General features: G+C 46.2%; 1 protein-coding gene across 1 annotated transcript; it reads left to right on the forward strand.

Moving 5' to 3' along the window:
* Positions 1–6,038: 6,038 nt before the first annotated feature.
* On the forward strand, positions 6,039–12,201 carry LOC136354556 (uncharacterized). Its single transcript, XM_066306059.1, has 4 exons — positions 6,039–6,081; positions 6,248–6,296; positions 8,806–9,914; positions 11,968–12,201. The coding sequence occupies exons 1-4, from the start codon at positions 6,039–6,041 to the stop codon at positions 12,012–12,014; spliced, it is 1,248 nt and encodes a 415-aa protein (XP_066162156.1). The 3' UTR covers positions 12,015–12,201.
* Positions 12,202–12,663: the final 462 nt, after the last annotated feature.

Raw genomic sequence — 12,663 nt, forward strand, 5'->3', positions numbered from 1 at the left:
CCGCACGTGAAATTACGCTCCCTCCTTTTTCCCTCTCAACACTTCAAAAATTCCATCCTTATATCCTCCCTCCAACCCTCTCACCTCTTGATCCTTATCCACACCCCCAACTCCATCTCCTCTCCTCTCATGCACTCGCGCGGCGGTAGGAGCGGCCCCCGACGGCCACCGCCGACGAGGTGGCCGGGAGTAACGCCGTTGGCCTCGCGAATCCACGCCACCCCCGCCGACAAGAAGGAGGAGGTGGCCAGAGCGGAGGCAGACGATGGCCATTCCACACTCTCCCCGCAACGGCTCCTCTCCGCCGCTTGGATCTGGCGGCGGCGCCCCTCTCCCACCCTCCCCAAAGCGACGGTGACGACGAGACGTGCTGCGGCGGTGGTGACAGCGATGGCTACGACAACGACGAACTGCGGCAGCAACTAGGGTTTCGATTTTTTTCGTGATTTTTATTTTTTTCAGATTTTTTTTCGCGTGCGGGTGCACCACTCGCAAAGAGAAACCAGAATTTTGCAGACACTGCCGGGCAGACGAGCGCCACTTCCGTACGTAAAAGTTGTTTTGGCCGACATAGAAAAATTGTTTTCGTAGTAGTGGAATAACGTTAGACAAACTTGGTGGTCTTAGTGGTGAAAAATGTTTGAATATGCTAATTAATCGTTTGGATGATGAGAGATATGTTGGTGCATTTTATTGAAAACTTCTGAACACATTTCCAAAAATAAAAGGGAAAGAATACAGTTTTTCAGAAGTTCCAGTGCAACTACAGTTAGTGTAAAAGGAAGTTTCATCAATGAATTTCTTGGTGACGTTGAATGCATGAGACCTGAGAGAAAAAGTAACTCCATTTGTAAACAAAAAAATCTTTCAGGATAAAACGACGAGAGAAGAACTTACATGAGGTGACTGTGGTACAAAGATCCAACGTTCTATGATGACTAATTACGAAAAATATTTGAAAATATACTTCTTTTTTTTATATCCCGGCCTAGGACTTAATAGGATTAATAGAATACCCATATCTATAAGTTGCAACTTCTTTTCCGGAAGCCGATCTCCAAAGAACTCTAAGGTTAAGTGTACTTGGCCTAGAGCAATTTAGGGATGGGTGACCGATCGGAAAATTCTTCCCGAGTGCGCACGAGTGGCACTGGACACAAGGACGTGGCCAAGAGGGGACGTTCTTGGAGTGGTCCAGGGGTGAGAATGTGGCATCCCAGAAAATTCTTCCCGAGTGCGCATGAGTGGCACTGGACACATGGACGTGGCCAAGAGGGGACGTTCAAAAATTCTTCTTGAGTACGCACGAGTGAGGACAAAGTGTGCAGAAAGGATTTACGGAAATATACCTCTCCCGTGCGCCGGGAACATGGGAGCACAATGAATGCACAACGTGGGGGCGCGAAAGTGGGTAGCGACATGGTCGCGAGGAATGGAGGTGGGCGGTCCCGCAGGCTAGTTGAACGGAACCATGTCGGTCCCGCGCGGTGGCTGTGTGGCTGCAGTGTGGACCGCAGGATCGTGTCAGCGCACGTAGAATAGAGGCACAGGACCGGATCGGTCCCGCAAGCCCAATATGCGGTACCGAGCCGGTCCAGTGTAGCGACGCTGCCGCATTTTCATCACGCGGGAACGTGTGCACTGCCGCTTTCCCAAAGCGCCAGACTGTACACACTCCCTCTTCTCCATTACACGGGACCACTCTCTCCATCACCGAAAGTTATTTTGTCCTCTCTGTCACACGGTGAGGCACAACCAAAGAAGAGAGTAATTCTCTCGTCTAGCCCTAGATTTTTTTCACATGTTGCACGACTAAATTAGCACTGAAAGTTTGTTGTGTTTGGTTGGAGAGCATACTTGTCGAGTGACTATAAAAGAAACCTTACGAAACGAAAGAAGCAGATTCAAGTAGAGCGTTTCACTCATATTTGTGGACTATAAAATAAACTTATAATTTATTTATTTTGAAATGTAGCAGACAAATTAGAAAGTTCAGCACATAACATTATAGATTAGTTCGAATGAGCAATGCATCAAACATAAGAAATATAAAATCGTGTTACTCATCATCCTCCTCATTGAAATTTCTTAATGTGCTAGTGTACTTTTTCTTTCCCTTTCTTCTAGCCCATGGTAGAGGTATGCGTCCTGACAACGATAATCTTTCAGGTGAACGTCGCTCATGGACAGATCTACATGCCACCTCAATACCGCTGAAGTCAAAGTAACCGTAGTCTTGGGTCCGCTGAGTTATTGGAGGTGGTTTATCATTCTGCGATGGTCATATCTTCTATTGTGTTGTGGGCGACCCTCCCCACCGTAGCTACATAGTTCTCCGTAGGACCGTATGCTGCAAGCATATCCCACCATTTGGTCGGCGGTATACATCTCTACAAATCATGAAATCCAAAGTTGTAACGTCCTGATAAACTGGAACTATAGAAATTTGTAGTAAATCATATTTTTTGTCCGTGTTGTTTGTGGTTTCATGATAGGTGGTTGACTGAATAACCAATCTCCTTGGCCTAACATCTCAAAAGGCTTGGTCCTCGTGATTGTGCGGTTTCAGTTATGGACATTTGGTATATCCGCTTGCAGCTGTACGTTAAATTATTATCGCAATATAAAGATCGTTAAAAATGAAACACATTATTTATGAACTAGTGTTGTACGTGGAAGTTCCATGCCACTGTTCGTTCATACCCATTGGATACATTTGCATGTTAACTTCAGGTACACCTACATAAATAAGCAAATATATTTGTGACTGTAAATTACAAAATGATAAACATAAGCATGTGTGTTTATTGAAATACTGGGAACCATTGCATGTCATCGAAGGAACCGCGAGTTTCCATCATCTGTACGCATCGGAGGAACCATTTGGTTGGATCCTGCGAACCGTGAAACAATCTCTGCCATTAATTGGTGGTACTTGCATGCAGAAAAGAAGGAATCGCTGTTGTACTACCTACAAGAATACAAGAATAGTAGGCAAGAAGTAAACAAGTCTTCAGTGAAAAAATATTTTGTAAAATAGTTTATACCTGGTACCAATGTGAACTTGAAAGTTTTCAAATATACCTTGAATTAATGTTTTAGAATTTTAGTTGAAAGTTTTTAAATTTCGAGTTGAAAGTTTCAAATTTCAGTTCATAGCGTGAAACTTTGAGTTAAAAGTTTCCAAATTTTAAGTCAAAAATTTTCAACACTTGAGTTAAAAGCTTTCAAATTTTGGCTGGAAAGTTTATGTTTTGAGTTGACAATTTTTAAATTTTGAGTTAAAAGTTTAAAATTTTGGGTATGACTTTGCTGAGGCCAAAACAGTTCAACAGGTGGAGTATGTAAAAAAAAAAAAAAGTCATACTACCCAAAATTTCTCACAAACATACAGATCGCACAAACATCGATCCTAGCATCCCGACGTCCCTTTGCTGTGGCTCGCCATCGCATCGATCTTTCCTTCCACCCTGCCACCACGACGTCGTTTCTCTCAGCACTGCCGCACGTCACCAGCAGTACCACAGCAGCCGTGACCTCATTCACTTTGCTCTGCTACCTCCACAACCGACATGGTCGACATCGAAAGTACTCCCTCCGTCCTTAAAAAAAAAAAAGATAAACCCTGGTTTTCGTGTCCAATGTTAGACCGTCCGTCTTATTTGAAAAAATTATGAAAAAATTAAAAAGATAAGTCACGCATAAAGTATTAATCATGTTTTATCATTTAACAACAATGAAAATACTAATTATAAAAAAGTTTCATATAAGACGGACAGTTAAACATTGGCACGGAAATTCAGGGTTTGTCTTTTTTTTAAGACTGAGGAAGTATGCCGTTATCGATGCAGCACTCACGAGGCAACGGTTATCGATGCAGCAACTCACGAGGCATTGGACTATGCTGTTAAACTGCTTCGATCACATAGATCGGCACGATGTTGGTGGTGATGGCCGGCGGCAGTAGCATCGCCACAAGACTCAATCTGTGATTTTCCAACATGTTATGGGCAAGACTCAATCCTTAAGCCTTTCTGGTCTTGACCCCGGTCTTGAGAACATCCCAATGACTCGCAAGCCTAGTTTCGTTACACACAACACTACAATGTTATTTGTGGTGGCGAATAAAATATTTTCGGGTATCAGGAATTAAGTGGTTACAGCTCTACAAATCTATTTTCTTTATATAGAGAGAGAGACTTCTTCTATGGAAACCAAGGATATTGTAGTGTTCAACAAATTCATTACAAGAGTAACAACAAAAAAAACTTTATTTAATGGTCAACATTGCTCCTATTAATAGCTTACATACTACTATAAAAAGGTAGGTATTGTTCATTTACTGATATCAATATTTTAAGGGGCAATTGCTTATTTGACCTTGTTTTGAATTGTAATTGCCGATTTGACCCTACTTTTTGAACTTTGCTTATTTGACCCTCATTTTCGAGTACGAAGCTCTGGTCTGACCCTATTCCGTTTGTGTGAGGTGACGGTGTTAATTTTGGGGTAAATAGTCCATTTTGCCCTTGCTTATTTGGCCCTGTTATATCTTGTCTATTTGCTTGTTTGACCTAAAAGTTTGGATAATATAAAAAAAATCTCTTTCCCTGGCGGCGGCGGCTGCGGCGCACCCGCGGAGGAAGACGGAGGCCGGCGCGCGCTGGGGGGGAGAGAGCGGCGCCCTATGCTCTTCGCCACAGCGTCGTCGTCGTCGTTGCCGACCGGTGGCGGCGCGCGCAGAAGAAGATTGAGGCCGACGCGCGCAGGGAGGGAGGGAGCGGCTCCCTGTGATCTTCGCCGTGGCGTCGTCATCGTCGTTGTTGCTGACCCGGCGGCGGTGCGCGTGCGGAGGAAGACAGAAGCCGGCACGCAGACGGAGGGAGGAAGGCGCTGGAGCTCGCCGGCGTGCGGAGGGCGGGCGGCGGCATCACGCGCGCGGAGAAAGGAGGAGGCTGGCGCGCGTGGAGTGGTGACGGCGCGGCGCCGAAGCTCACCAGCTCGCGGGAGAGAGGCGCCGCCGCCGCCGGATCTGCGGCTCGTACACTCAGCAGCCACCGGATCCACCGCTTGCACACCGCCACAGCCTGAGCTCCACCACCGTTGCTCCTCTTCCTCGTCATCGAGCTCATCGTTGCCGCCGCCCCCTTAGATCGGCGCCGACTCGGACCCCCTCAAAGCGCCGCCGCCGCCGCCCTCCACCACAACGAGTGGGCGCCGGCGGGGCAGTGCTTGACGCCGCCGCCGCCGCCCCCTCAGCTCGCCGCCACCGCCGCCCCCTTAGCTAGCCGCCGCCGCACGCGTAGGTCGTCGCCGCCGCTGCACGCACGAGTGAGAGAGAGGTGAGACCGTGAGAGTCACGCACGATTGAGAGAGAGTGAGAGAGTCAAAATAGGGTTTGGAGGGTATTTTCGTCATTAGGAACTCTTGAAACATTTTCTTTTTAAAAAAAAATCAAACCCTAACGGAGTCATCAAAAGAGGGTCAGACGGAAGCTTCGTACTCGAAAAAGAGGGTCAAATAAGCAAAGTTCAAAAAGTAGGGCCAAATCGGCAATTACAGTGCAAAATAGGGTCAAATAAGCAATTGTCCCATATTTTAATTAGTAGTACTTACTATTACAATTTTAGACGTGGCTAACATTACCAGGTCGTAATTCGTACTGTATTTTTTAGCTTAATTACACTCACACATCAGGTACAGCGAGTAGACCACTTAACAGATGCTCATTATAAGGAGGAGACCATTGGTAAATCCGCACCACTTGTGGGTAATATTATTGGGCAATAGAGTTCGAATACCAAGTATTGTAGCTTCCAGTTCCCCAGTTCACACTATATTCTATACTACGATAAAATTGGATCAATATTAAACATCATCCACGATACACAACAACAACCTCATTTTTGTTCAACTAAGGGTTGTTCATTCTACAATGCTATTTATACAAACGAAGATAACATTCTATATATGCATAATCATTACTTATGCCAGCTTTGGGCCTAGGTGGGTTGTGCGACCTCCACTCCTGGCCCAGTATGGCCCAGCCAGGCATCAGTAGGCAGGGAGGGAGGCCCGCAAGTACGCAACCACCTTGACATGGAGGGCACCGGCGCGCCGCATTTGGTTCCTTGTTGTCTGGTGCTTTCTCAGCGCGATTTCACATCGCAGACGGCAAGCACTTAGGTCGCAGTGATGGCCTTCGCTTCTTCAGTTATTAATGTTTCACTTGTTTGTACACGCGCAGATCAGGTCTTCCCGGAGCAAGCACCAGGCAGCAGTCCACAGGCAAGCAGGTATCAGCAGGGTGAGGTCGTTTTTCCTCGTTTGCATCTATTTTTAGGGCATGTTTGTTTCATATACTAACATTGCCTGTGGGGCCCGTATACCTGATGGACCGTGGGCCGGTGGGAGCCCGGATACGGTGAATGGGCGGTGAAGGGCTGAGGGACACCAATGTGTGAAGGGGGAGATTGTTGAATAGTCCCACATTGGTTGTGGAAGGGCAAATGATCTAAGATATAAGTGGGGAGCCCCTCACCTCAATGGCTAGCTTTTGGGGTGGGAAAGGCCCTTTACGATCCTACACCTGATTTTTCTCATTCTTGCTGTTTAATTAACGAAGCAATTTTAGATGTTAGAACGGTGCCTAATAAGTATTTGTCGAGGCTCAGAAAAGGACAAGATAAAAGAGAAAATCCATAAAATGCCATTGACAAGCACTCTAATCCGAGAAATACCATCGACAAAGGCAACTTCTCAAAAATGCTATTGCACAAGCCTGTTTCTCCCTAAAATACCATCACCGTCAACTCCACGCCGTTTCATCCGTCATTTTTTTATGATAATGACCATTTTGCCCTCCGTGCAAAATATACCCAGTTTTTATCAAAGAAAAATGACCACGGCACTCTAATCGATCCCGATCCAGCGATCTCTTGGCGTTGGCGGCGGTCCAAGGCGGTGGCGCCGCTATGCCGCCGGTCCACGGGGTCTGCGAGGAGGACCAGGGCAGTGGGCAGTGGCGACGGCAAGCAACCCGGCGCCAGGGGCATGGTCCCGCAGGCCCACCACCTTGCAATGAAGGGGGGAACGCGGATGGAGGCGGCGGCGGCGGCCCGAGCGTGGTAGGTGCGGCGATGCAGATGGAGACGGCGGTGGCGCCTCGCGCGTGGTCGACGCGGACGGAGGTGGCGGCGGCGGCCCGGACCTAGTAGGCACAACGGCACGGACGGAGACGGCGGTGGCACCCCGGACGTGGTCGATGCGGACGGAGGTGGCGGCGAAGGCCCGGGCCTGGTAGGCACAACGTCGCGGACGGAGGCAGTGGCGGCCCGGGCATGGTAGGCTGTCGTCGGCAGCCTCCACTGTGACCCCTTTGTCGTCCTCCTCACGAAGCTTACCGGCGAGTCCCGCCACCTGCAGAACGATGTACCCACCGGCCCTTGTCTCGTAGGACCCCGGCACCGTCCCTGGCCGCGTTGTCTCCTTCATCGGCATGCACATTGAACAACGTCCCCATCAACGTCGACAACAGGTAGGTTGCTAGTAGATTGTTCTTCTGATTGTGTAAAATTTACTCCTCTGATTTATGCTTCTTCTGAATGATTTGAGTGCTTTACTTGATTTGTGTGTTTCTGCCGGAAATTTACTTGCTTGCTTGGAGCCTAGCAAGACAGTCGCGTCGCCGGCGCCGGGTTGCAACGGTTGCTTGTCATCGCCATCTACGGGCCGGAGAGGAAGGCAACAACAGCGAGATTTTTTTTTCTTTTTTTTCTCTAACCGATAAATTATTTTTTAAGCCCGGTCAAATACCGATAGTTTTTTAATTATTATCCTATCCGGGCTACTGTTGATCGATTAGTATTGAACGCTTATTTTTCAGCGACGATTAGTCAGCGAGGATGGTTGCGTGAGTAAATTGTTGTCTAGGGGTAAGATTGTCTTTTCATACAACTTTTCATACAACTTAACGGAAAGATGCTAACACCAATTTGATGGTGATGGCATTTTTGGAAGAAAGAGGCTTCTGCAATGGTATTTTTGGGAAGTTGCCTTTGTCGATGGTATTTCTGGGATTAGAGTACTTGTCGATGACATTTCATGGATTTTCTCAAGATAAAATGAGAAGAACAGTTTGTTGAATTGCAAAAGGACTATGCATAAGTTTTCGTCATGCTTCAAATTCTTTAATTACCTAATAGGCCAATCGCATCAAGTTGGCCTAGCGCTCTGGAAACTGTAGAGCCAGCCCTGTGCATAACCATCGCAGACACCTCCTGCAGGTTCAAAACTTCCTGGTGATTCCCATGCCAACATTTGTCTCATGAAAAGTGAGAGTAAACCAACTTGGTTGGAATTCTGATTCAGCAAAGGAGAGAAAAATACTGCCCATTCACACAAAAAGTTGAGTGAAAAAAATAGTCCGGACCATTTTCTGTAGGGACCATTCTAAGGGAGTGAAAAATACTTTTGTCATGTAAAAGAACAAACAATAATTCAAGAATAATTTATTTAATTTCAATGACATACTACATGCACCTAAAAAAATATTCTGGCGAAGTTACCGATGAACTGTCTGCACTTACACTACGGCCACGTAGTGGTTATATCTTTACAAATCTATTTTATTTAGGAAAAAGTAAGAATTACCCCCTAAACTATCACGGTCGACCGAATTTTCCCCCTGAACCAGAAAACCAGATATTACTCACCCTGAACTTTTAATACCGGACAAATTACCCCCCTAATACTGTTTTTAGCACTTTTAACTTAGTACTAGCACACGTGGCGCCAACCTGGCAGACTACTCAGCAAAAAAAAAAAAGAAGAAAAACACTGGGCCCACCTGTCATCACCTCTTCAATCAAACCTCTTCCAGATCCCCTGCTCTCTCTCTCGTGCACGCACACGGACACGGGCGGTCAGCGGCGGAGGGCCGCGGAGCTCGCTCGTGAGGCTGGGGGCGGAGGCAGAGGTGAGCCGGTTCCCCAAATCCAGCCGCCGCCGCACGGGGCGGGGCGTGGGGGCGGGCGGTTGGCGGCGTCGCGGGGGCGAGTGGTGGGCGGCGGCGTGGGGGCTGGCGGATGGCGACGGCACGAGGGCGAGCTTCATCGCGTCGCCGTGGTTGCGGAGCAGGAGGAGATCGTCCCGGCAGTCCAGGAGCTCCCACTCGGCAGAGGCCCAGCCGCCGTCGGGAGGAACAAGGCCGGAGGCAGAGGCGGCGGAGAGGAAGACTGGCGGCGTGCGGCCCACGACGACGAAGAGGAAGCCGGCGTCGCGGGCGTGGCGCTCACCAGCTCGGTGGGGGAAGGGAGGCGGAGGAGTATCTCGTGGAGGATTTCGTCGCCGAGCACCTCGACGCCGCCCGTTGCCGACCCTCGCGAGCCGACCGCCCGTGCCGCCGCCTGTCGCCGGCCCTCGCGGGCTGACCGCCCGCGCCGCCGCCCGTCGGGGTCGACGACGTGGCCGTCTCCTCCTTCGTCGGCTCCACCTCCGCTGCAGATCGATCGAACGACGACGACATCGCCTCGGCCTGGGCCCTGACGACGACCGCGACAGCACGCCGGCGAGGCGGGTAGCCAACCGCGGCGTAGCCGGCAGCACGCGCTCGCCGCCGCTCCCTCCTGCCCCCGCCCCCGCTCCCGCGCCGCCGCGCCAACACGATGTTCTTGATTTGGTTCGGCCGCCGCGCCGACACGACAAGCTAGTGGGCTCACCGCCGCCTATTCTGCCTATTCCGTCGCCGCCGCCGCCTATTCCGCCGCTGCCGCCGCCGCCTCTTCCGCCGCTGCCGCCGCGGCCTCTTCCACCGCCACCGCCGCCTATTCTGTCGCCTGCCTCGGTGCGCCAGGGAGCGAGAGAAAGGGGAAGGGGTGAAGAGAAGGAGAGAAGAAGAGGGATTGGGCTGACAGGTGGGTCCCTTATTTTTTTATTTGTTTTGGCTGACTAGATTGCCACGTATGTGTCCACGTAAGACCAAAACCGCTCTGAATTGATCTAGGGGGTAATTCATCCGGTTTACAAAGTTTAGGGTCAAAAATAACTGGTATTGAAGTTTAGGGTGGTAAATCGGACGACGCAATTATTTAGGGGGTAATTCGTAATTTTTCCTTTTATTTATATATATGTATAGAGAGACTTCTACCATGGGAACCGTGGATATTCTAGTGCTCAAAAAATTCTATACAAGAGCAGCTATCGAAAAGCTTTATTTGACGGTGAACGTTGTACTATAAATATTGTTTATTTATTGATATCAATATTTCCGTAAGTACTTACAAATTTAGATTCAGTTAATAGTGTCAGGTACCACTCACACTGCCACTCGATTATTTTTCGGATTACGCGAATGGAAGATACACACGCTCGAACACTAGGGGACAATGAGTGTACCACGAAATACATTCTCAAAGAGACGGAGACATTGGCAAATCCCAAACCTCACATTCAGAGTGCACCGACGTGTGAATAATATTCATGGGCAATAGGTTATGAACACCAAGCATTAATTGCTGCTTCCCCATGTCACAGTAGATCCTAATTACGATAAAGTTGAATTAAAATTAAGTATCATTCACGACACAGATGGCATATATGGAAATGAAATAACATCGCTTATACTACATCCGTATTATATTATAAGACTTTCTAATATTACCCATATTTATATATATGTTAATGAATCTATATATATATATATATATATAGTAAATTTGTTTGGTGCTCCATGGTGCCCGAGCACCATTGTTGAAATTGAGTATATACCCAATTCAAATGAGTATGAAACTTTTTCAATTACCTAGGTATTAACATTAACTACTTTACTAACTAGTTTAAAGCAAGTTTGAACTGAATTTGAACTTGTTTTTGTTAGATTTTGATTCTAGGTATATAGCATCCATACATATAATTAGTTAGGTATGTAATCATGTATTGTGAAATAAAGTTAAATTTGAGTTGTTTTGTTGATAAGTATAGGTATAAATCAAATTATTATAACTAGGTATATACTCACAATTTGAAAATTTTGAAAAATTTGAGTGATTTTGTGCATTAGATACCATGGTGCTCGGGCACTATGGTGCCCCATATGAGTGTCCTATATATATATATATATATATATATATATGTATGTATATATGTGCCTAGATTCATTAACATCTATATGAATATGAGCAATGCTAAAAAGTCTTATAACCTAAAACGGAGGAAGTATAACTGTAGTAGATATTTTCTATAGATAGGGGAGGAAACGACTTGGCCTACTGTAAGGGAAGCTTGGTGGAAAGGAAGCTCGCCTTGGCTCGGCTCGTTATGAGTAACAAGTTAAAACCTTAGCTTGGCTTGGCTCGGCTCGTTAAAGGGCTCGTGAGCATGGCAACAAGTAGACCTCAAGGAGGACTAGGACGGAGAAATCAGTTTAACATATAAAATGAGCAGTAAAGTGAAAATTATCTTCAGTAGTTCACATCCCAACACGTAAATAGACAATATAGCATATCCATTAAAGTTACAATTTTCACAAAATAAACAACTAGAAAATGTACAAAATTTAGTACAGTATATGATCCTATTGCACCAAGGCAAATGAGCTTGTGTACGGCTTACAAGCCAGCTTGAGCTCTACTCATTTTAGAAACAAACTTTGAAGAGTATTGGGCTCGGCTCGTTTGAGCCATGCGAGCCTGAACCAAGCCCGAGCTGAGCTTTTCTTTAACAAAAACTGAATAAACTTTTGGATAAAACTGGCACGTTTTTCAAACTGTTGAACGGTGTATTTCGTGCGAAATTTTTCTATCTGAAAATTGTTCTAAAATATAAGATTAATCCATTTTTCAAGTTTGTAATAATTAAAACTCAATTAATCATGCGTTATTATCATCTCGTTTTATGTGAAACACTTAATTTTTATATTCATCTTCAGTGGATTCAAACACCACCTTAATTTCCACCCCCTACATGCAGATTCAAAACTTCCTGGTGATTCCCCCATGCCAATGCATGTCTCATGAAGATTTGAAGAAAACCAACTTGGTTGGAATTTTGTTCTGTGGTTGGAATTTTGTTCAACAGAGTAAAGAAAATAGCACAAGTTCTTCCATTCACATAGAACACTGAGCAAGGATGCCATCTAATGTTCAGAGTGCTGACCATTATTGTGCGTATGAACATTTGTATGACAAGAAAAAATACTTACGCCATGTAAAATAGCGAATGAATCATGAATTTTTTTCCATTAAGAGCAAGGATAATAGTAAACTATAAGCAAGCTATATGCTTATGTGGAAGATAGAGATAAAGAAAAATGAAGGGTGTTGGCTCTCATGCCAGAGCTAACTCCACACAAGTTTCAAGAAATATACATTAAATTCATAGTAAGATAAAGAGAGAGGATGAAAAAAATAACTTTAACCTTATAGCTAATCTATTATATATGTTAGCTCTAGCATTGACTTATAGTAAATAGTGGGCTCTATTGCTCTAACTGCGACAGCATACTGCACGCACCAAAATAGAGAGTCAAATTATATATCACGAAGTTACCGGTGAAATTATTATTCTATTTCAGCCTTTCAGGTTAACATGGATCTTCATGCTGACACAACGCTACGCCCATGTCTACTGGTTATTGATTCTTGAACCGATAAGTACTACGTGATC

The sequence above is a fragment of the Oryza sativa genome, chromosome 12 (genome assembly GCF_034140825.1).
Source record: "Oryza sativa Japonica Group chromosome 12, ASM3414082v1".
NCBI classification, from domain to species: domain Eukaryota; kingdom Viridiplantae; phylum Streptophyta; class Magnoliopsida; order Poales; family Poaceae; genus Oryza; species Oryza sativa.